This window comes from Erpetoichthys calabaricus, chromosome 12 (genome assembly GCF_900747795.2).
Source record: "Erpetoichthys calabaricus chromosome 12, fErpCal1.3, whole genome shotgun sequence".
In the NCBI taxonomy this organism is placed as follows: domain Eukaryota; kingdom Metazoa; phylum Chordata; class Cladistia; order Polypteriformes; family Polypteridae; genus Erpetoichthys; species Erpetoichthys calabaricus.
The window spans coordinates 140,725,278-140,751,021 of NC_041405.2; the positions used below are offsets into that span (position 1 = coordinate 140,725,278).

Here is a 25,744-nt window from a genome sequence, read left to right on the forward strand (position 1 = left end):
TTCTTTTCTGACATGTTGAACCACCTTTGATAAGAGTGGCTCCAGTTATTTCAGGTTGTGGATTGACTAATGAAATGTTCTCCATTGCTTGTTCTTTCTTGCGGTGCTCACTCCCCGATGGTTGTCTTTGATCCTCAGATCAGACATGGGCTTATTCTAACCATGACCTTTTGCCATCCATGTGAGCTGCATGTGTGTTCTCAGCTGTGGAGGAATCGAGGTCTGTGCTCATTAGGACCCTTTTGAACAGGCAGGCACTCGCACATAATCAAGTAGGATCATGTACAATACAATACAATACAGTTTATTTTTGTATAGCCCAAAATCACACAAGAAGTGCCGCAATGGGCTTTAACAGGCCCTGCCTCTTGACAACCCCCCAGCCTTGACTCTCTAAGAAGACAAGGAAAAACTCCCAAAAAAATGGGAGAAACCTTGGGAAAGGCAGTTCAAAGAGAGACCCCTCTCCAGGTAGGTTGGGCGTGCAGTGGGTGTCAAAATGAAGGGGGATCAATACAATACAATACACAGAAGGGAACAAATTCTCAATACAGTATAAAAATAAAAAATTTTACAAGTACGGAACAGAATTTAACAGTAGATGATATCACATAATATGATTTGGATTTATTTAGAGTCCTGGAGACCTCATCCATCAAGCTGCCTCCCCCATTTGGCCAGTGCTGGGCCAGCCAATCCAATGAAAGGACCCCTCTACCCCACAGTTCCTGTGATCCTCCATCAGAGCTGACTTTACCTTAGGCAGGCAAAGCAACTTGGCAGGTGGGCAGTGGCACCAAGTGCCACATTTGAGTACCGAGAAGAGAAACAGAATAGGCGAGGGTTAGTAACAAATTATAACTATCATGTTACTTTTGTTTTAGTGCTAATGACTAACAACAGAGATGGAGTCATATCAGTGGTGGATCTTCACCTTGACACTGGCTATGGATTTGGTGAGCAGAAGGAGAGGCTGTGGCCACCAGCCCTGGTTTTAACCATGTGACCCTTGTTTGCCCTGTCGTTTCTGTGTGTGGCCTGTGTGTGTCGGGTATGCTCTGAGATCCTGGTTAGGTCACTTATCCTGCTTGTACTCCAACTGTGAAGTGCCTTGGCATGGCATGATATACAAGCATGGCAGATTGGGCAACCTTCTGTGTCCATTGCTATATCCAGTAAGACACATCCCAAGCCCAGAAAGAAACACAGGAGTTACTGAGTTAGAAAAGTGTGAGCCTCGTCAGTCAGTCAGTCAGTCAGTCAGTCAGTCAGTCAGTCATCATCCAACCCGCTATATCCTAACACAGGGTCACGGATATAGTGCCTCGTATCATCATGAATAGGGCTGATCAGCAAGACTCGAATAAGAAGCAGGAGAAGGAGGCGTAGGAGGGCACCTCTCTGTGATTCTTGTAGAAGTCTCCACATCCACTCACATGTTTCTTTTTGACAATAACTAAAAGGACACACGAGCATCAGCCCTGGCAGCTGCTCACATATGCCAGCTCAGATTAACCCACCCACTACTCTGCTCTTTTGTTATGACTCCCTTCTAGCAATAAGCACGAAATTCTTTGACCCAATGATTCTGTTCTTTTTATCAACCCTAAAGCAGGCTGGCACCACTAAACCTTTAAATGGCCCCGTGCTGCTGTCTGCCAGCAGAAGAGCAGTCGACATGAGGGGTGTGTGTGTGGTCATCTGCTGTCATTGGCACTCGGTGTAACACGTGGACCACTCTTCAGGACCGCAGGATATTCATCCATTTATTTTCTGCACCTCCTCTCTCCATAACAGGTTCACAGAGAACAGCACTGGGGACAAGGCAGAAACCTACCCACAATGCCACAGGAGTCTACACCAGCTGACCTCAGTTACAGTGGACCAACCCAAGTCACCACTTGATTTATCGGCCATTTTTACTGAATGTGAGAGGGAACCGCACTACTCAAAGGGTATTCACGCAAACACAGAGGGAAGGTCACCCAAGGTAAAGACAAGGTCCTAAAATGTAAGGAGGCATCCAGAACCAGCACTATGCTGTCTACCCAGGGAAGTCAAGATCACTCTCTCATTTGTAATTTCACTGAGTTTGCATGTAAATGCAGCCTGCCCTGTGTGCCCCATGATTATAGTGCCCGTTCCTTGACTTACTATTACTGTGGAAACCAACTTGGTGTTTACGAACCAGGCTTCATCCCAGCACTCACGCCAAAAAAGTATCAGGAACACATTTAGAGATTCAGCCGTCTCCATCCAGCTGCTGACACCAACGTGAGATCAGCGATACATTAAGAAGTCAATAAAGAGATTTCATCCCACTACTGACACCACGTTTGATCAAGGATACATTTAGAGCTTAAAGAAGAAACCGAGAAGCTTTCATCCAACTACCAGAATATAACAGAAAACTGAAGAAGAATGAATGGATGGATGGATCTGTGGGTGGATATGAAATGAAAAACATCTCCAAAAACAAAACAAAACAAAAAAGAAAGAAAAGAGTGACATACTGGCATTGAATTAAGTGGAATAAATTGAATGGAAAATCTGGCACTCCATCCACTGTTAATTCCTATGGAGCCCTCAGTGCTGCTGGGATAGACCTTGGCTCTCCACAACCCCAAACTGAGTTAATGAATGGATAGTAGGATGGATATAAGGGGTGAACTGATAAATGGAGAAGTGGTATATGAAAAGAAATTGAACTGAAATGAACTGCAACATGGATAGGCAGGAAGAATGGATGGATAGATAGATGGATAAGTAGATTACATTTCATTGAAAGGATGGGTGGGTGTGATTAATGGATGGATGGATTCTAAGAGAAATGATTTATGGAAAGAGACTTGGATGAACGGACTCTGACTAAATTGGATTGTATTACAGGCATCTATGACTGGATGGGTAAATGGATTCTGAGAAGACGGCTTTATAACAAGAACTCTTATTGAAGGTGTGAATGCATTGATGAATGGATGGATGTACTGATAAGTGGATGGGTGGATTCTAAGTGAAGTGAAGTATGAATAGAAATTGAATTGAAACCATCTGGAAGATGGACAGGCTCATATGATGGACAGATGGGTGGCTGAACTGATGAGAGTGCTACATTAGAAGACACTGAATTGGATGGTACATACCTGCATGTAGGAATGAATGAGTAAGTGGGATTCTGAGAAGACCACTTTATAACAAGAGGTCCAGTTGAAAGGATGGATGGACACTGAACATGAATGCAAGGTATTGAAGTTGAACAGAATAACAACTTTAGCCCACTCTAGGTTGGCCCCTGCGTTGAGCCCAATGCCATCATAAAGGGTGTTGGCTCCTCACAACCCTGCTCTGGATAACTGGGCTAGAAAAAGAATGGATGGATGGATTGGTGGATGGACGGATTCCAGGAAAATGTCTATATGAGAATAGACTGAAATGAAATGAACTGGAACATTGTTGAATGAATGGCTGAAAAGATGGAAAATTACTATACTGAAAAAAAAATAAAATGAAAGGGTGACTGTGGGAATGGAAGGATTATTAGAAATACCAGTATGTAAGTGGAAAGAGATTAAAATGGAATAAATGGGTGAATAAATTCCAAGCTCATGTTCAGATTTATTGCCTTGTTTTCACAGGACAATAAAATTCTTACTTGCAGGTCTCTTATATGAAATTAAATATATAAAATATATATTTGGTGTTTAGTTAAAATGATCAGATAAAAGGAAAGGTGGACATTTAGTTTAGAAAATCAGCACATGGAATCCAGGCATAGATAGACAAAGGCACTATATAAGATAGATAGATAGATAGATAGATAGATAGATAGATAGATAGATAGATAGATAGATAGATAGATACCTGAACAGTTGGATGGATGGATGGATGGATGGAGGGCTGAGTGAATGGATGGATGAATGGATGATTGGATAGATAGATAGATAGATAGATAGATAGATAGATAGATAGATAGATAGAAAGGCACTATATAAGTTAGATAGATAGATAGATACCTGAACAGTTGGATGGATGGATGGATGGATGGACGGAGGGCTGGGTGAATGGATGGATGAATGGATGATTGGATGGATGGATGGATGGATTGGTGGTTAGCAGTCTGACTGGATAGATAGATAGATAGATAGATAGATAGATAGATAGATAGATAGATAGATAGATAGATAGATAGATAGATGCTCTGAATAAGTGGATGGATGGATGGATGGATGGAGGGCTGGGTGAATGGATGGATGAATGGATGATTGGATGGATGGATGGATGGATAGATGGATAGATAGATAGATAGATATAAAGGCACTATATAAGTTAGATAGATAGATAGATAGATAGATAGATAGATAGATAGATAGATAGATAGATAGATAGATAGATAGATAGATACCTGAACAGTTGGATGGATGGATGGATGGATGGATGGAGGGCTGGGTGAATGGATGGATGAATGGATGATTGGATGGATGGATGGATGGATTGGTGGTTAGCAGTCTGACTGGATAGATAGATAGATAGATAGATAGATAGATAGATAGATAGATAGATAGATAGATAGATAGATGCTCTGAATAAGTGGATGGATGGATGGATGGATGGAGGGCTGGGTGAATGGATGGATGAATGGATAATTGGATGGATAGATAGATAGATAGATAGATAGATAGATAGATAGATAGATAGATAGATACCTGAACAGTTGGATGGATGGATGGATGGAGGGCTGGGTGAATGGATGGATGAATGGATGATTGGATGGATGGATGGATGGATGGATTGGTGGTTAGCAGTCTGACTGGATAGATAGATAGATAGATAGATAGATAGATAGATAGATAGATAGATAGATAGATAGATAGATGCTCTGAATAAGTGGATGGATGGATGGATGGATGGATGGATGGAGGGATGGGTGACTAGATGGATGGATGGAGGGCTGAGTGAATGGATGAGTGGATGCCTAGTATTTCGGCAGTTATCTAATTACCATCTATCTCTCTCTCCCTCTCTCTCTCTTTCTCTCTCTCTCTCTCTCTCTCCCGCCTTAACTTCCTCCGCTTCGGTTTGTTTCTTAGAAACAGCAAGAAGAAAATAAAGAGGAGCCAAGCGGAGTTTGCGGAGTATCCCGGCCCTCTCGTGGACCGCAGTCCTGCTCGCGGGGAGTGGAGCAGGCAGGCTGCCGCCGAGTGTGCCAGCGCCGTCCGTCCGTCCGCGGGATCCGCGCGGAGCCACCTTAAGCGCTCGCTGCCAGACACAAGTGTTTGTGTTCATGCCAACAGGCACAATTTATTACAGTCTGGGACGGCTGCTGAAAAGCCTGCTGGATTTTCTAGTGACCTGCTGTTCCATCCTGCCTGCTTTCCGATTCAACAAACATTCCTCCTCCCGGAGCGGAAGCCTTTGGAACGGGAGGTGGGGAGGCTGCGGGACTGGGGGGTGGAGGGGGTGGGGTGGGGGGCTTTGCATCGAGGACGCTTCGGGTCTTGAGATTGAGCCCAACTTGAGGGGACACTTCTCAGGGAGCTGACCATGGTGCCTGGACGGACCTGAAGCGGGATCCACTTCTTTCTCCTGCCTCGACCCCTTCCTCCTGCCCTCCCCGACCCCACTAGAAGAGGACTCTTCTTCTCCGAAAAAAAGACCAGGAGGAAAGAAAAGTGTGTTCGTCTCTGCCTCCGTGCCAGCCTCCGCTGCCTTTTTGGCCGGCTTCTGCGTTTGGATTTTTTTTCCTTCTTTTTTTGCCTTCTTGCAAAGGGGTTGGAATTCACTGTCAGAAAGGATTGGGGTCTGTGGAAGAGGAGTGGGGTGGGGGGGGGGGGGGGCAAGAGGGGTCATCGATCTACTGGCCGACGAGTCTCTCAAGTCAGCAATTATCGGCACATTAAAGCTGAAGAATGTATCCCCAGGGACGGCACCCGGTGAGTACGGCTCGATTAAACACTTTGAAGCCGCTGCTTCTCCTTCTGCTTGTTTGGGTTCTTTTCCCTACACCCCCCCAGCCCGTGCCCCCACCCGCCCCGAAAGCAGACAGAAAGAATCTCGTAATGGCAGGTTATAGCCAGGTGTCTGATCCGATCGAGTCTGTCAGGGCTTGTTTCGAGCTACTGTGATAGGTGCCAGCGATCTGACATGAGATGGAAGGTCTTAGAGGGAGGGTGGTAGAAGTGAGGGAGGAGACCACCAATCTCCCTGTCTGTCAGGAACATACTAATGCTGCTAATGAGAAGTGTGCGCTGCTCTGCGTTCTTATTTATCTATTTGAGTGACTGGCTGGAGTTTTGAGTGAGCATTTGGGTTTGTGTGGGGGGGTGGGCATTGGGTACCTTGCCAGTCTTCTTAATGTTCTGTTTGGATTTGTCATCTTTTTCCTTTTGGATTTGCGGAGTACGAACTTTCAGCGACACCCACGGATCTTTGAAGGGGGGCTCGGATTCTCTTTCTCCCCCTCTCTCTCTCTTGCACTTCTGTTTGTTGTTTGCATGTGGTGCCAGGTAGCATGTCACACGAGCGGGGGCTTGGCAAGCAGTGTGTCTCTGTTGGTATTATGTTTGGCTCGGGACTCTGCTCGCCTACCTGAGGAGTTGTGAGAACATCCTCTTCCCAGAACTGCCTTCTGTCCTTGTTTGATTTGATTTGGAATGGCAACCGTTCAAAACAGAGCGCCGGGCGGGATTTGCCCGTGTCAAGCAAAGTTCACAAAGTGCCTGGCATGCTGAGGCTGTGGTGTGATCTCATGTTGTTGTGTGCCCGTCACCAGGCTACTCTGAAACCCCTCCGTGTCCACCCTTTGGCTCCTGGCTTTACTGTGTCCCTGTTTCCTGCTGTTAAGAGAACAGAACGCCGTTAGGTCTGTAAAAAAACGAAAAAAACGAGGAAGAATGTGAGGTGGCGGTGCTGAGGTCACTCCAGAAGTGTCACTGCCTGCCATAGCCACGTGGGACCGCTTTACACGGGGGCTGCATCTGCAGGGAAGTCTTGTGGCTGAAGAGATGGGAGTTTCCTGCCAGATTCGGACCCCCTGTGAGGTCCAACAAGCCCCCTTCAGTCTTCGTCACTCCCAGGGACAGTCGGTAATACACGCTGAGGGGCGAGGGCGGTGAGGAAGGCGCTATATCAGGTAAAAGTTAGCCGGAAGTGTTAGTGTCATTGGACGTGAAATACGAGCGGAACACTCAGTGACTTTCATATCTGCTAGCTGATCTGTGACTTGTTAGAGACATCTGTTACATGACATCGCTCCTGTCTATCTATCTATCTATCTATCTATCTATCTATCTATCTATCTATCTATCTATCTATCTATCTATCTATCTATCTATCTATCTATCTATCTATCTATCTATCTATCATATAATGCCGTTCATATCTATCTATCTATCTATCTATCTATCTATCTATCTATCTATCTATCTATCTATCTATCTATCTATCTATCTATCTATCTATCTATCTATCTATCATATAGTGCCTTTCATCTATCTATCTATCATATAGTGCCTTTCATCTATCTATCTATCTATCTATCTATCTATCTATCTATCTATCTATCTATCTATCTATCTATCTATCTATCTATCTATCTATCATATAATGCCGTTCATATCTATCTATCTATCTATCTATCTATCTATCTATCTATCTATCTATCTATCTATCTATCTATCTATCTATCATATAGTGCCTTTCATCTATCTATCTATCTATCTATCTATCTATCTATCTATCTATCTATCTATCTATCTATCTATCTATCTATAATGCCGTTCATATCTATCTATCTATCTATCTATCTATCTATCTATCTATCTATCTATCTATCTATCTATCTATCTATCTATCATATAATGCCGTTCATATCTATCTATCTATCTATCTATCTATCTATCTATCTATCTATCTATCTATCTATCTATCATATAATGCCGTTCATATCTATCTATCTATCTATCTATCTATCTATCTATCTATCTATCTATCTATCTATCATATAATGCCGTTCATATCTATCTATCTATCTATCTATCATATAATGCCGTTCATATCTATCTATCTATCTATCTATCTATCTATCTATCTATCTATCTATCTATCTATCTATCTATCTATCTATCTATCTATCTATCATATAGTGCCTTTCATCTATCTATCTATCTATCTATCTATCTATCTATCTATCTATCTATCTATCTATCTATCTATCTATCTATCTATCTATCATATAGTGCCTTTCATCTATCTATCTATCTATCTATCTATCTATCTATCTATCTATCTATCTATCTATCTATCTATCTATCATATAATGCCGTTCATATCTATCTATCTATCTATCTATCTATCTATCTATCTATCTATCTATCTATCTATCTATCTATCTATCTATCTATCTATCTATCTATCTATCTATCATATAGTGCCTTTCATCTATCTATCTATCTATCTATCTATCTATCTATCTATCTATCTATCTATCTATCTATCTATCTATCTATCTATCTATCTTATACAGTGCCTTTCTATCTATATCAATCATATAATGCTTTTCATATCTATCTATCTATCTATCTATCTATCTATCTATCTATCTATCTATCTATCTATCTATCTATCTATCTATCTATCTATCTATCTATCTATCTATCATATAGTGCCTTTCATCTATCTATCTATCTATCTATCTATCTATCTATCTATCTATCTATCTATCTATCTATCTATCTATCTATAATGCCGTTCATATCTATCTATCTATCTATCTATCTATCTATCTATCTATCTATCTATCTATCTATCTATCTATCTATCTTATACAGTGCCTTTCTATCTATATCAATCATATAATGCCTTTCATATCTATCTATCTATCTATCTATCTATCTATCTATCTATCTATCTATCTATCTATCTATCTATCTATCTATCTATCTATCTATCTATCTATCATATAATGCCGTTCATATCTATCTATCTATCTATCTATCTATCTATCTATCTATCTATCTATCTATCTATCTATCTATCTATCATTTGTTTGCTCATTTGTTCATGTTTGCTTCACATCTCTCACTCCATATTTGTGTTTTATGATATTAATGCTTGTGGACATTTTAAATGTTGGACCTTTTTATCCATATTTAGCTTAGACTGCCTCCATTGCTAAATGTATGCGCTGTCTGTAACCCCATGGTCTTGTGCCCCCCCATTAGCTCCCCTTTCTTCAGGACCTTATAGAACAGGAAGATGTCGATTTCATGTGCTCTTTGTTTTTGAGCCCCACATTACTCAACTCCATTCCCATCCCACTTCCAAGCTGCTGGCCCCTCTTTCCTCTCATTAACTGTTTGGTTTGGGTTGGGTGTCTGACTTTCCAAAGGTCCCCTGCCTCTGACTTCACAGTTCCCTGCCCAGACTGCTATGACCCCCCACCCCCCCCCCCCCCCCATGTGGTATGGCGTAGTGGTTAAGGCTTTGGACTTCAAACCCTGGAGTTTGTCGGTTCAGATCCTGGCCTTGTGACCATGAGCAAGTCTCTTTTCTGATGTCCACACTTCTATTTTCTGAACCCCCTTTTTTGGCTATTTGGTTATGTGGAGTTTGACACCATCCTGTCATTGTCAGTTTGAAGGCACCAGCCAGCTGTAGATGAGCCAGCTTACCCCATGGCACATGCTCACAGCCACACTCACTCATGCCAGACTAAGCTAACAGTCACCATAACTAGCATGCGTGTGGTATGTGGGAGGCGTCCTGAAGACAAACCCCATGGATGATGTATGCTACAAAGAGGCACTGAGCGAGTTGGGAGTCCTTGTCCTTGGAGCTTAGACACAACAGCACTAACTGTGCCACAAGGCCTCCCACCTTAAAATGTCCATCTATCCATTACTGAACCCTTTTAAACCAATGAGTTCGAATCCTTTCCTCTGCCAGTACATTGAAGGGCACACACACACACACAAGTTTGAGACACAAAACCATTAAAAGGACAAAGTGGGGCACCTGAAGAAAAGCCCATGCAGACACCTGGAGGAAATGCAGACTTGGCTGAGATGAAATTGGAATCCAGGCCATTGGAGCACTGAGGCAGCAGTGTTAACCTTTGCACCACTAAACTGGTCATTTGTGGTGCTGCTCATTTACCTGAATTCTTCATAAAAGCCTCTGGGGTTCATGTTGGGAGCAGACCACCAAGCCACATTAGAAGGCACCAAAAGCTAATGAGGTGACCGTAAGAGTAGTGAATGGGGTGCACTGTGAGCACCTGGGGTTCAAAGGTTTATTGGGATGTCGACCTGAAGTTTGACGCACCTTCTGACACAATGGAGCCCCTGTGGATGCGTCTCGCTGTTCACCTATGAATAATTAGTGTTTGTCTTCTGGAGCAGCTGGCTCAGCGGGGAGAGCTGCTGTCACACGGACCCCACAGTTTGTGTGGAGTCTTCCTGTCCCCCCTGTTTGTTCTTCTCCAGGACGTCCATTTTTGATTGCAAATCCCAAGCACAGTCAGGTTGGGTTGACTGACCCCCCATGTGAGGGCAAGTAGACCAGGCAGTGGACTGGCATCCTTTGCAGCCTTGAATCTATCTATCTATCTATCTATCTATCTATCTATCTATCTATCTATCTATCTATCTATCTATCTATCTATCTATCTATCTATCTATCTATCTATCTATCTATCTATCTATCTATCTATCTATTCTCCTCCTCTTCATGAGCTTCTGCCTCTTGCTTCTTAACTAAAGATGGCACCCTCTTTAGGATTGTGGTGTCTCTCACCTTTTCAATCTAAAGATGGCTCTCTCCTATTCTCCAGATTGTGGTGTCTTTCTATCTCTTCTTTAAGGACAGATTCACATCTTTCAGGCCTGATGCCAGCCTCCTCTTCCTCATCGTCCCTATGGTATCTTCCTCGAATTCCCTGGCTCTAGGTCCTTCCCCGGTGTTGATTATGGTGGCTTCAGGGTGATGTCATTGTGGCTTCCTTCATAGTCAAATCCTCCTCTTCATGCACCAAAGGTGGCCTCCTTCTTCACTGTGAATTATGGTGGATCCCTGCAGTGCATGAATCAGTAATGACTTCCACCTCTTCATGCCTGGTGGTGACTCCTTGTTCTCTGTGGCTTGTCCTTCTATCTTAAGTGACTGAAGACTTCTCTTCTATGGGTTGTTCCTGCCTTGTGCCCAGTGCTTACTGGGATGCTCACCCAGCTTCACCACAACTTTGCCTGGGATAAGTGAGCTTCCAAATGGATGGATGTTGATTAATGATGGCTCCCTTATCTGCTAGGGTTCAGTTTTTGGTGGTTTCTGTCGGGGGGTCAAAGGTGGCTTCCTACTTTGGATTATGTCATAATGCATCTATGATGGTTTCCTTCTCTGTTGGGCCCTTCCTTCTCCTCTGTGGATGTTGGCTCCTTCTTGTCTGCATAATGACTGTTGATTGAGAAAAGTGCTATGTAAATGTAAACAATTATTATTACTATTATTATTATTATTATTATTATTACTACTCCTTTGCTATACCTGGCAGTGGCTCCTTCTACTCTGTTTGTGGTCCTATCTTCTAAATGTTCATGGTTGAACCATCCTCTTCATGAACCAAGCTCGTATTTGCTGCTTTGCCTATTTTAACATTTGACCTTCAAGAAGCTCCAGTAGCTATCATGGCTGCTATAGCTGAGGGTGACTCCTCCTTCTCTCTGTAGTGATCACAGATTTCTTCTCTTGCTTGACTGACGGTGCCCCCCTTTCCACAGGTTTCTGAGTAACCCATCTCCTCATAGACCAAAGGTGGTTTTCCATTCTCCTACAGACTATGATGTTTCCTCCCTTGTTATGCTACCTGGAGACCCTTCTTTCTCTGTGGACATTGTGTCCTCCCTCTCCCACTGTACTTTTATCCTTTTCTTCTCTGCTATATCTATTAGTAACTCTGTGGTGGTGGTGTGGTCTCCTCTGCTATGGGTGTGGTAGATCTGTTCTCTTCATGGACAAATGACAACTTGCTCTTTTTAATTAGGGCAGCTTTCTTCTCTGTTTAACCTTAGGGTGGTCCCTTCATTTCTTTGGATTGATGAGGTCTACCTCTTCAGCTGTGGATGATAAGGATTTCCTCTTCTTGATCTTGTAGTGTTTTTTATATCATCCATCCATCCATCCATCCATCCATCCATCCATCCATCCATCCATCCATCCATCCATCCATCCATTTAGATGCTGTGTCACCTGTTCATTATTCTAATGTGTACACACTGTAATGAAATTCCTATCTGCATGTTCAAACACCAAAGACTGGGCTGTTACTGTCCTTCTCTGGTGGTCCATATCTTGCTCTCTTGGCTCTGTATAATGTCTACTGTATCCATTTATTCATCCATCTACCCAACTCATCCTTAAATCCAACCGCCCATTTGTATTCTGGCCCTGCCTCGCTAGGCCTGGAGTCATTGAACCTGGGTCCGAGGGTTGGGAGAAGAGGCCTATTGGTTCATCTGTGCTGATGATGAGAGCTTATCTTTCATCTTCCCAAAGCTGTTGCATTTTCAGTGTGGTGTCTTTCTCATCCTCCTGCATTTATGTTGTTCGCTTGTTCTATATCAGCTCACAGCTAAGAAACCTTCTCTGACAGACCACCACAATAAGTGTACTTCTAATCAATCAATCAATCAATCAATCAATCAATCAATCAATCAATCAATCAATCAATCAGTCTTTCCAAACCAGATTATCCCAATCCAGGGTCTCTCGTGTGAGAACCCATCCTATTTCTTTTGTATAGCACCTTTTCCAATTCAATCACAAGTTGCTTTATAGAATATATAAAAGGCAATGAGTCAGATTACTTAATTCATTAATGGATGCTCTTCATTTAACTGGCATACATGTATGCCTGTGTGCCACTTTGCAATAAAAGGTTAGAGTGCACTTGACATCTTGGCCCTCACATTGCATGAATGATGTACTGGTGGCAATGCTCGCCATCACCCTCCCTCAAAGGACATGCTGGGCAGAGTACAGCCGGGTCACCCTGTCAGGAGTGCCCACTTTAACGAGGTCTTCGCCCACCCCGTGCACACGCAGCCTGTCTGTCGCTCTGACTGGACGGGACGAGAGGGACGCGCGGCGCTTTTCGTCTGATCTTTGAGAGAGTAGAGAGACAGAATAAGAAGGGCTGACGAGGCAGATTGGGTCTGGTGTGTGGGGGGGCGAGATTAACTAGAAGAAATCTGCAGTGTTTAAGTCGGCCGAGCCTGCTTCACTCTTCTCCCGCCGCTGATCACATAATCTCCCTTCAATCCTCTTCTAATATTTCAAAAGACAGACGAGCTGTGAAGCGTCTGCTCTCGAGCTGACCTCCTGTCGGAGCTCCTGCACTCTTGGCGGGGCACGTTGGGGGCCAAAATCCTCCCACCTCCCGCAACACTTAGTGTGTGTGTGTGTGTGTGCGTGTGTGTGTGTGTGTGTGTGTGTTTTGTTTTCGTTTCCACCCGCACTGGATCGTCCATTTTCAGCGGCGCTGCTTGCCAAACCCCGCGTCCCCAGCCATCTGTAAGTGCGATTCCCCGCTCTGCCCCCAGGGTCCTCGGTGCACCTGCGCGGAGCGTCTCGAGCCCAGTTTGTCTTCCGCCCCCTTGCAGCTGTGCCAAGCTAATGAAGCCAATGGCTTGTGATTCGAGTGCCATCCGCCCACCCTCACGGGGGGAATCGCGTCTACGCCAGTCACTTTTTCTTGAGTCTTTTCGTTAGACGGCTTCAGCAGACAAGTCAAGGCTTAAACAGCCACCCTCCTTTATATAGCGCCTTGTATCCTAAGGTATTTCTCGAGTTACGAACAACTGCTGTGCCGTCAGACAGCACGTCACAGTTAGGGAGTGAAACTGCAGCTTTAATGGCCACGGCACACATGAATCTGCCACAAGGAAGACTTCTGGGCAGAATACCAGCTGAGACGCCCACATCGTCAGGTCACTGAGGGTAGCAGAACAAAGGGCGCAAACAAGAGGAGGCCATTTGGTTCATCAGACTCAATTACCGGCTGATCCATCCACACATTCTTCATATACAGATCCATCCATCCATCCGTCCCTGTAGTCTTTTATCCATCTGCACAGAAATCCGTCAACGTCAAAGATCTACAAATGCATCCTTCACTTACTCGTTCCTTCATCCCATTCCATCAGCAAACTATGCATCTCTTCATCCATCTATCCATCCTTCTATTCATTTTTGTTCTCATTCATGCTCCATAGCCCCCCACATTTTAGGGTTTACAGTGTCCTTAATATAATAAAGTACAGCAAAACCCCTGCTGGCGTGTGCTAATCAGCTCGGACATGGCACTTGGACTGGTGAGCCCAGCAACTTCTGACCTCCTTAGCAGAAACATCGAAGAACGTTTCTGTCAATCATTTGTTAGTCCAGTTATTTAGGCATGATGAGTGAAAGATGCATCCAGGTAGTCGTCCATCTTTATTCTGACCTGTCTTTTCGGCCTTCCAGATTTAACCAAACCTTCCTGATTCATCCTTGTTTTCCCCAAAGATGCACCCGTCCATTGCTATTCTCATTCATCCATCTGCATCACGCTTCCCCAGAATTCATCTGTCTATTTATTTACACATGCCTAAAACGATCAACATTTTCCAGAATTTCCATCCATCCATCCATCCATCCATCCATCCATCCATCCATCCGTCCATTTTTTAAACCTATAATTCATCAAATATTTTCTCTAATGGCTTATCCATCCATCGATTTTCTAAACCTATAATTCATTGAATATTTTCTTCAGTGGCTCATCCATCCATCCATCCATTTTCTAAACATATAATTCATTGAATATTTTCTCCAATGGCTTATCCATCTTCAATCCATCCATCCATTATCTAAACCCATAATTAATCAAATATTTTCTCCAATAGCTTATCCATCCATCTATCTATCCATCCATCATCTATCCATCCATTTTCTAAACCTATAATTAATTAAATATTTTCTCCAGTGGCCATCCATCCATCCATCCTTCCATTTTTTAAACCTATAATTCATCAAATATTTTCTCTAATGGCTTTTCCATCCATCCATCCATCGATTTTCTAAACTTATAATTTATTGAATATTTTCTTCTATGGCTCATCCATCCATCCATCCATCCATCCATCCATCCATCCATCCATTTTCCAAACCTATAGTTCATTGAATATTTTCTCCAATGGCTTATCCATTCATCTATTCATCCATCCATCCATTATCTAAACCCATAATTAACCAAATTTTCTCCAATGGCTTATCCATTTATTTATCCATCCATCCATCAATCCATCCATCCATCGATTTTCTAAACCTATAATTCATTGAATATTTTCTCTAATGGCTCATCCATCCATCCAACCATCCATCTATCTATCCATCCATTTTCTAAACCTGTAATTAATTAAATATTTTCTCCAGTGGCCATCCATCCATCCATCCATCCATTTTCTAAACCTATAATTCATTGAATATTTTCTCCAATGGCTTATCCATCCATCCATTCATCCATCCATCCATTATCTAAACCCATAATTAATCAAATATTTTTTCCAATGGCTTATCCATTTATCTATCCATCCATCCATCCATCGATTTTCTAAACCTATAATTCATTGAATATTTTCTCTAATGGCTCATCCATCCATCCATCCATCCACCAATCCATCCATCCATTTTCTAAACCTATAATTCATCAAATATTTTCTCCAATAGCTTATCCATCCATCTATCCATCCATCCTTCATCTATCCATCCATTTCCTAAACCTATAATTAATTAAATATTTTCTCCAATGGCTCATCCACCTCCAAAATCTTCCAATGTTTTCTTCAGTCCATCTGTTCTTCAATTCAGTTCCATCCATCTTTCCATCCAGGTTTTCTTTTCACTCACACACCCAGCAGTAGATCAGGCCCTATAAACTTGCCTACAGTGGCCCTACCTTATATCCATTGCAAATAAAGGAAAAGCATAAAGAAATGGTGGACTCCCACTGAAGATCTCAGTGCCCTATGCAGTAAGTCCAAAAAGCCATGCCTGAGATTCATAACCCAACCCACTGCTCCACTGGTCCAGTCACCTCTCCCTTTATCCATCCCTTCAAACAGCCTAATAAAATCCAGTCATAAGCTGTTTGTTTGTTTACCAATCACACCAAAACAGCTGAACCGATGTCCACAAACATGGCTGCCATTGGTCCAACTTAAAACAGAGGCTGGAGAGAGGGAGGGCAACCCAGAACACAGCACCAAGGTGAGGACTACAGTTCCCATCAGGCAGCAGGAGAGCGCTATCCAATCGTTATCAGCAAACAAAGTTTTGCACTGGCTGTAACCACAAGAGGGCAGCAGAGAGCCCCAAACCACAGGCACAGTTATACCACACACAATTCCCGGTTATAAATAAAAGATATTTTCTCAAAACTCAAGCACCTTTCCAATGAAGACTCCTTCCAAAGACACGTCAAATGACACAAATAAAGGAATCACAATTCCTCTTTCTTCCTCCTCCCAGAGTGTAGCCCACTGCCTCCTGACTCTCCAGTCCATGTGTGGCCCCCATTTTAAGCCGCACCTAGGAGTGTTTCCAGTGTCATGCCGTATCTTCTGGGAAGCACTAATAATGAAAGCAGGGAGGTCCTCCCCAGACAGCGCCCTCTATCAGTCCCCAGGGACCCCGACAGGGCTGTATTTCTGGACTTCATATCCCAAGCACCCCTGCGGGCATCCCGACTGGATTCTTATGCGAGGATCGCTGCTACCTGGCATAAAGGGGATGGAATTGCCCCAGATTCCCAGCTTTCGCTTGTCCAGCCATCATTTGATGACATTCAGACACAAATTTATTTTCTAGTCCCTTTTGTCTTTCTGTTCTGGTCTCCCGTCTGGGTATGAAGCCATCCTCCTCCTTCCTGGCCGGGATGCCTGCTCTCCTCTCACAGGGCCAAAGCGGGACCACCTCATCTAGGTGGGCAGGCAGTCAGCTAATCTGGATAACAACTTCATTTCCTCTTTGGATTTCTGGTTTTTGTCGCGGAGTACGTCATTTCGTCTCATCATGGGTGGCCATGTTGACTTTCCAGAAGACAGTCTCTACAGTATTGTACTTTGGACCCTTTACTTAGACCTAAACGGGTCCCAAAAGGTGGGCCAAACCCTTAAAGAGTGATGGTCCTTTCTTTCAACCCCACAAAAAAGTTTCACAACTCTGAACTTCTCTTTGTAGCGAGTTTCAAGGTTGTGAAATCACAAGTGAAAGGAAGTTGAGCGTCAAACAGCGGTCTGTGCTCTACTCACCTGATAACCTGTTATGTTGTGATGCTGTATGACGCGTAACCAGGACAGTGGCAGCGTGCTGTGTGCTGCTCAGATGTGCAGGTAGGAGTGTCACTGCCCTGGGTGTACAGTAAGTGACATTAACTCTGAAATGAAGTGATGCCATTTGTTACCAATGCAGAAACTTCCACTTTTGAAAGAGCCAACTGTACCACAGCACCGGCATGTCGTTAATTAATTGTGACGGGCCACTCGGCTTGGTTTCGGTTTCTTCCCATAAATATTAACCCAACTGGACAGATGGCCGTCCTCTCCCAGTCAGTGTCTCTTAAGGCCTCGTCACGTTACATTAGAACATTCTAGACCAGAACAGGCCATTCAGCCCAACAAAGCTCGCCAGGCCTATCCACTTAACTCCTCCAAATTAACATCAAGTCGAGTTTTAAAAGTCCCTAAAGTCTTACTGTTTACCACACTACTTGGTCACTTACTCCAAGTGTCTGTGGTTCTTTGTGTGAAGAAAAACCTCCTAATGTTTGTGTGAAATTTACCCTTAACAAGTTTCCAGCTGTGTCCCTATGTTCTTGATGAACTCATTTTAAAGGTCACCGTCTCGATCCACTGCACTAATTCCCTTTATAATTTAAACACTCCAGTCAGAGTCACCTCTTATCTTCTTTTGCTTAAAACTGTAAAGGCTCAGCTCTTTTAATCGTTCCTCATAAACTCATCCCCTGTAGCCTGGAATCAGCCTGTCGCTCTTCTCTGGACCTTTTCTAGTGCTGTTATGTCCTTTTTGTAGCCTGGAGACACAAAACTGCACACAGGACTCCAGATGAGGCCTCACCAGTGTGTTATAAAGCTTGAGCAGAACCTCCTTGGTCTTGTACTCCACACATCAAGGCGCTATATAACTTGACATTCTGTTAGCCTTCTTAGTGGCTTCTGAACACTGTCTGGCAGTTGAGTCCACTACGACTCCTAAATCCTTCTCATACTCTTGATTTTCCGACCGCCCATTGTGTATTCAAACCTAACATTTTTACTTCCTATGTGTCACACTTTACATTAACTGACATTAAATTTCATCTGCCACAAATCTGCCCAAGCCTGTATGCTGTCCAAGTCCTTCTGTGATGATTCAACAGATTCCAAATTATCTGCTAATCCACCTATCTTGGTATCACCTACAGACTTATGTGAGGTTTGCAGCGACTCCAAGCCCCAGCCTCGAGTTGTGGTGTGCTGCTCCTGTGACCCACAGTCGTGTTGGTTGTCATCCCCAGTGTGACAGAAACAATGAGGCCAAATGAAGCACGATTTTGTAGTGTATGTGGAGTTCAGAATACGGTAGAAGGGGGACGGCGTGAGTCACTTGCACCGTTTCTTGACGTCTATTTCAAGTCCAAGCTCGATGATAATGCAGTGGGAATTTCAGGCTTCCCTGCCAATCCAACATTGTGATTTGTAGCCATTTTAAATCAAAGTTGAATGAATCAGCTTTATAACATCATCAGATCCCACCATTGACCTGCAGTGATGTCTGTGAGCCTCAGTCTCCTCCTACCTGGACCCCCTCCTGCAGATGCTGGTCCATGGGTTAATTTTTAAATAAGACATGCTGTTAATTGATGATGGATTAAACATCTCATGATGAAGCTACATCATCCCAGGACATGCCAAGAAATAGCACTCATGGCGCCAACCCAACTAGGAGTTTCAGCAATTATGGAATCCAATCTATGAAAAAGAGCAAATTCTGGACTCACGAAAGCAGACAAACTGATAGAGACATCGTGGAGGTGATGGATGGGATGGTCAACAATGACCAAACAGTCAACATTATGCAAATACAAATATAGATGGACAATGCCGGGTACTGTGTATACCCACACTGCTCTTCCTCCATTGATGTCTCAGCGTCTTCCTATGATGATGCCCAAAAGTCTACCCACATATTCCTCTCGTCATCAAGCCAGGCCTCTGCACACACATCCCACCAGGCCATTGTCAGTCCATCCCTACTAATCTTCTGTCCATTTTCTTTCACCATTTTTTAAATTTATTGACCTAATCCTTTCAATCCTCCTATTCATCCATTTTTTTCCACCGGTCAGTCAGTTCTTTGTTCATCTCTCCCTTACCCGTCCATCAGTTCACAGATGTTCCAGCACACCCTTCCCTTTCTCCATTTCTCACTTCATTCCTCCATCGATTTCTTCATCTGCCATGTGTTTGCCCACAGGTCTCTTTTGGAATCCCACCATTGCTCCACAGATCTGCACGTCCATCCCTCCCATCGCTGGTCATTTACTCATTCCTGCAATAACCCAGTCTTGCATCTCTTGGTCCATCCATTTCTTTAGAAGTCATTTGTTGCTCCATCCACCCATCCATCTTTTTTTGCACCACCAAAGATCAAGTAAATAGGTCACACCTCGTCTTTTCTTCAGCTCCCTCTTAAAGACTCACCCTGTCTTAAAGCATCTTAAGACCTCCCTGCAACTTACCCACTTTACGTGGCTCACCATTGGCTCCATCCATTTCTCATTTAGGGGGCATCTTCTTGGAGCTGCTCATAAAGATGTAGTTGCAGTTTCACTGCCAGCTGTGACTGTGTAGTTGTTGTTGATGACGTCCCATGTCAGCCTTCATTAAAGACCTTGCAAAGCTGGCACAGCGCTCTTCGTGCAAAGTCTGAAACCTGGTCCCCTCACGTCTGGCCCACTAACAGTCAATGTCCAAGGAAATGCTTTAGTATGGCGCCACCTGGTTGACCAGAGCTGGCATAACTCCAGCCTACCAAAGGCCTTTCCCCGCTGCTCTGAAAAGTTTCATTGGAGCAGAAACACCTGAAATATGGTGGCTGCATGCTGTGACATCCTTTCAACAAACTTCCACCGCACAGGAGCTCCCAAGTTGAGGGGACAAATGGCAGTAGATGTCTAGACCCTCAGTGAGGGAGTCTGTGCTTTTTTGGAAGCCTACAGATCACCTCACTGCACTTTCCATTGACCTCAGAGGCTGAGCCGATTTGCAGCTGATTAGTCGGGGGGTGGTTTTAGGGGTCCATTCAGTCATTTGAGAATTTCATCCAGGAGATCTGATCAACCGTGTGAGACATCAGGAAAGAAAGGACGACTGTCACCTCCATAAAGTGTCAAAGAAGGACTTCAGGAGTAATGAGGGTGACATTAGGACAATTGTGATGACAACAGCTCATCCATCAATCCTGTCCAAAGTAACCTCGAGTTGAGATTCTGAGGTCCCTAAAGTCCAGCTCTCCACTGCACTGCTTGTTCATTTATTCCATGTGTCTGTGGTTCTTAGCATTTCTGATATTTGCATTCCGTGTCCATGTGGTATCAGTCCTGCTCAGATGGATGGCTCCTTCTCCACCTTGACCTGCCTACTTGTCCTTTTGCTGTTATGTTTTCAGCGTTGGGTTCCTCAGGATGGATGCTTTCCAGAAGGAGCCCCTCTGTCGTTGGTCCTGCCTCGCAAATTGAATTGCGATGGATTTGCCTGTCCTGCCACTCACTCCCTCCTTTACTCTGTCTTTCTGGGCAGACAGGACTTTGCTTTGACCGTCTTTTCCGGCACGAGCTGCTCATTTCTCTCTTTATGCAGCTTCTCTCATACTGGAGAGGCCATCCGTCCAGAATCTGCATGCAGTGGACAGCTGATGGACAATGCAGGGAAACTTGTGTGGGTGAAATGGCTTCTCACGTTGTAAAGCCTTTGTATCTGGATCTTTTTTGAGTTGGTTATGGTTTCCAATTTACCCAACTGGACAGATGGCTGTCCTCTCCCAGTCAATGTCTCTTTGTTATTGTCTCTTAAGGCCTCACCACATTACGTGATGTTTCTAGTGATTTTCAGCCACAGACTTGCACTGTGGTGTTGTGCTCCTGTGACTCACAGTCATGTAATTTGACATCCCAAGTATCTCCATCCAACCAGTCTACGACTCACCCCAGTCCAACAGGTTTGCTTTTGTCTTAAATGGTATATGAGCCCTCAGAAAGTGCAATGCATGTAATGTGGTGACGAGGAATAAGAATGCCGAGTGTTTTGGACGTCACAGACAGAAGACAAGCTCATCTATCTGATGTCTCAACAGAACTGAAAAAAGAAATACAAGATTGGAGATTGTGGCTGAACTCTCTGTGCCTCTAACGTATTCGGACCACCCTGGCTAATTGACACAGGAATCTTATTGGCTGTCATGAAGGTTGGGGGTGGGGGGGTGGTGAGCTTGTGATAGTTTGGAACTGTGAAGCTGTGCTGGAAAGTCACCACGGACTTGTAGAATTCGTCATTCACTGCCGCAGGTTGTTGTGTAATCTGACATTCTCAGACAACGAGATCAGCAACTGCATTCGTCAAGTTTGACATCCCTGCAACTGCAAGTCATGGGGTGTGCTGCCGGCTTTAGTTAACTGATGCATGGGCTCCCTGAAAGCCTGAGGCTGCGTACCTGAAGACCATCTCACTCCTTCTGTGCTGGTATATACATTCTCCAGAGAAAATAATCATCCTCCGGTTACTTTACTTCATCTTTGTTCCTACTTTAAAAATAAGTTCCTCTTGCCATCCTCTACACATGTTGTACTTTCTGCTTTTTAGGGTTGTGCTGTCATGCCATTCATGTTGCTTTTTGGCCTGCAGGTGGCAGGACTTTTTGTTTTGAGATGGGGTTGCCTGGTCTCGCTGTCAATAAACAAGAGTCGCCTTAAGGTTTGTGAACCCACTGACCTCTGGGAGTGCTGTAGGTGACAACGCCACTGATGAAAATCAAGAGGATAAATAATATCTATCTATCTATCTATCTATCTATCTATCTATCTATCTATCTATCTATCTATCTATCTATCTATCTATCTATCTATCTATCTATCTATCTATCTATCTATCTATCTATCTATCTATCTATCTATCTATCTATCTATCTATGTTTATAAATTTATCTACATTTATTTAGCTAATGCCTTTATCCAAAGTGACTTATAAATGACAAGTTATTGCCAAAGTTATTTCATTGTCTTTGTGAAGCTATAAGTGACTCACCTCAGGTGACAGGGACTGGGCTGCCAGTCTTGTCCTAGCTTGTAGTTCAGAGATTTGGTCACCAGGGGCCTCCACTTCTTTCCTGTCTGAAGCCTTGCATGTCCTCATCACCTCACTGCTCACAGTTCCCCGCCGGTGTCCCCTTTGTCAAAGTCTGAACTTCTGCTTCTCAGGTCCCACTTCAGCCTGGCCAGCCGTTCAAGTTCACCGTTCTGGAAACACTGGATCGGATTAAAGAGGAGTTTCAGTTTCTGCAAGCGCAGTATCACAGGTAAAGTGACACCTTTGCTGTGTCAGTTGCTATCTTTTCTGCTATGACTTTTCCTACCATTGCTAGTTGATCCTGCTCTTTGGTGTGAATATGGACTGTTTTAAAGGCCAGAACACATAAGGCTGATGCTAATTTGTCCCTCAGCAGTACACACGCACACACACACACACCTGCACACCCTCACACACAGGAAAATGCCAACCAGGCTTGCTGCTCTCCACAGGAGACACTGATGTCACACACCATCCTAAGTATACTGTAACTCGTAACTTCTCGTCTTTATTTTTGCAGTTTGAAACTGGAGTGTGAAAAACTGGCCAGCGAGAAGACTGAGATGCAGAGACATTACATCATGGTAAGTGTGACCAGGGCCACTTCACTTTGTGATGTCCAGCTTACCAATGACCATGAGCCATCTTACAAGGTTCTTCTCTGCACACTGACCTATAGCCTTAAGAAAGCCCTTTATGATCCTAAACCCATACCGGGGATGCCTCCTTATCTGACACCATTAGGATCTGACTGCGCTTTCCAAGGATGTGTGCTGTGGGCGACAGAAGCATAGGATGGAGCAGCAGGATGAAACTCTGATAGTGTGGCATACATGATAAATCTGAACTGAGTGACACCAAGAGTCCAACAAGAACGTAAATCATAGAATTTAAATAACTTACAGAATTAATACAGCTAGAAGAACACAGGGCATACAGCATATCTAATAAGAGATAACTAATGCAATATTGATATTTTGGTCATATTTTCCTTACTTAGATATTTTTCAAATTCATGTTACAACATAATTAAACAATATATTTAATTTTATAAAATATTTTTTATAAATAATGAACATATATATTTATTATTTCAAATATACATATTTATATATTTACATTTATCATCAGTGTTCACTTCAGATAAGGATGATGTCAGTCGAGGTTTTTTGTGTCACCTTATAAACTGAGACCTCCAATCCATGAGCCAAAGAATTATATGACTACCAGCTTAAAAATACAATTTACATGGGTGGGGGTCTTAGAAGGCTGAATGTTGTGGTATATAGTGTCCCTCCTATATTAAGTGAATTACATCTCAAGAGGTGTTCTGGTTATATTCTGTAAAACACTCTCAAGGCCTCATCAGGAATCTGCTGTCCAGTTTTGGTTTCTCAAAGATCTGCCAGTAATTCTTCACATACGTTACTGAAGTGACATGGGATGAGTTACCAGGCAGAGTATGTGAGGACTTTCGAAAAACTCAGCTTTGTGGTACTCTACCATCAGGCTGTTAATATGTTGGGCACAATGGCCTGGTCTGTTCAAGTGAACAATGTAGATGCATAGGTGCATAGTTTCATGCTGAAGCCTAAAGACAGTTTCTCCATTGTAGAGTTCACACAGATGTCCGTCAGGACTTCGGGTTCTTCCCAGTGTCCAAAGTCAGCATCAAGTTAATTAGCGACTCTTCACTGAATGCGGGTGAATTAGTGATGGTATTTGGTGGACTGCCAAAGGGGATCAAAGCACACAATGAGAATCAGTTGTGACATCCTACAACATTCTACTGGCGTGAAGACTTATTTTGCTCATATAGTCTAATCCTAACGCACTTTCCGCAACTCATTGGGAAAGTCAAATATTATAGTATCTCAAATTGGAAAAAAATAAACTCTTATTAAGAGGATCTGTTCAAATGTTTTTTAAAATGTGTCAAGGACTGATTAATATAATTCTAAGATAAGGTTACCAGGTCTGTGCTTAGCTTTCCTACTGTGCTTGATGTGTAATCGCTCGCATTGTTCTCTCTTTTTGGGTGGTGATTGAATGCTGAGTTATTTCCTCTTTGGAATAATTTTAAAGTTTATTGTCTTATTCTTATCGATTACCATATATACTTGCGTATAAGTCGAGTCTTGAAATCTGAAAAATCGATCATAAAATCAGACCCCGACTTATACGCCCGTTCAAAAATACGACACTTACATTTTTTTTTATTTTTTACATCTTCTTGTATCCACCAATCTCACACCAGTTTCTCAGACACATCGACTTTTGTTGCAGCAGCGCAGTTACCAATTTCTTTTGCCACTTCAAAGACTGTTCATTTATAACTAGCTTTATATTTTCTTCTAATCGAATGCTCCATCGTAGATCAGGGATGCTCTTACGATAAAGGTGTAGGAGGGTGTGAGACACACAAAACACAAAACAGTGCAAACGTCGCTTTGGAATAGTTTGGGTATTACCGTGTGGTCACTTAGGCACAATACATACATGTACTCCGTGGTTACTGTCTCACGTGGGCGTTAGCATTTCATAATCCCTTGGGCCAATAGTGTGAGTTTTCCACATTCGACTTATACGACCGACATTATAAAATACTGGAAATTATACGGTAAAATCAAGTCCTGACTTATCCACGGGAGAACTTAAATGCAAGTATATATGGTAAGTTGTATTTTCTTGTAATTAGAGATAAGCAAACCATTTGCATGCAATCGAATTTTCAGCAAAACTCCATATTATACGTTGCAAAAAATTTGATAAAGAAGTTGTGTTTCATGCCAATGACAAAGAACGAAAGACATTTAGCCCAGTCTAGATGTGCTTACTTGCAATAAATCCATCTGCCATTTAGGATTTAAATAAAGATCTCTAGTGAAAATGAAAATCATCCAAATCATTTCTTGTCACATGAAGATTTGGTTGAGCTATCAGGCACTCCAGGGATTATTGTGAGTGAAGGAATAGGACTGGGAGATTGTAACATGAAATGGGAATTGCAGCTACGTCAGATTCCAAATGTACATGAGCAAATAAAGTACAGGGACAAACCAAAAATCAAAAAAAAGGGGACCAAAAATTCATGAAACCTAGCGCTTGGTCTACTTCATAGGCACGCTAACTACTGCTAAAAAAACTGAGATTTATCCAACCATGGGATAACGTTACAGGGGGTTGTTGTCATATTTATCGCAGGACTTCTGCAAATTTCCGAATGAGCCGTGTGACATGAGACCCTTGTCATGTAAAACAAGTGCATGAAAATAAAGTAAGTAATGCAAAATACGTACCAAAAAGTCCAT

At 43.1% G+C, this 25,744-nt stretch overlaps 1 protein-coding gene across 4 annotated transcripts in view; it reads left to right on the forward strand.

The window, feature by feature from the left end:
• The first annotated feature begins 5,821 nt into the window (after nucleotides 1-5,821).
• The window catches only part of tle2b (TLE family member 2, transcriptional corepressor b), a 186,847-nt gene continuing 166,924 nt past the window's right edge, over nucleotides 5,822-25,744 (forward strand). For 2 of the 4 annotated variants that reach the window (XM_051935265.1, XM_051935266.1), the window contains exons 1-3: nucleotides 5,822-5,930; nucleotides 22,565-22,662; nucleotides 22,954-23,017. In XM_051935265.1, the coding sequence (XP_051791225.1) occupies nucleotides 5,907-5,930; nucleotides 22,565-22,662; nucleotides 22,954-23,017 (186 nt within the window). In that variant the 5' untranslated portion in view covers nucleotides 5,822-5,906. The remainder of the gene's footprint in view (nucleotides 5,931-22,564; nucleotides 22,663-22,953; nucleotides 23,018-25,744) is intronic. The other 2 variants (XM_051935268.1, XM_051935267.1) reach the window with 2 other exon arrangements.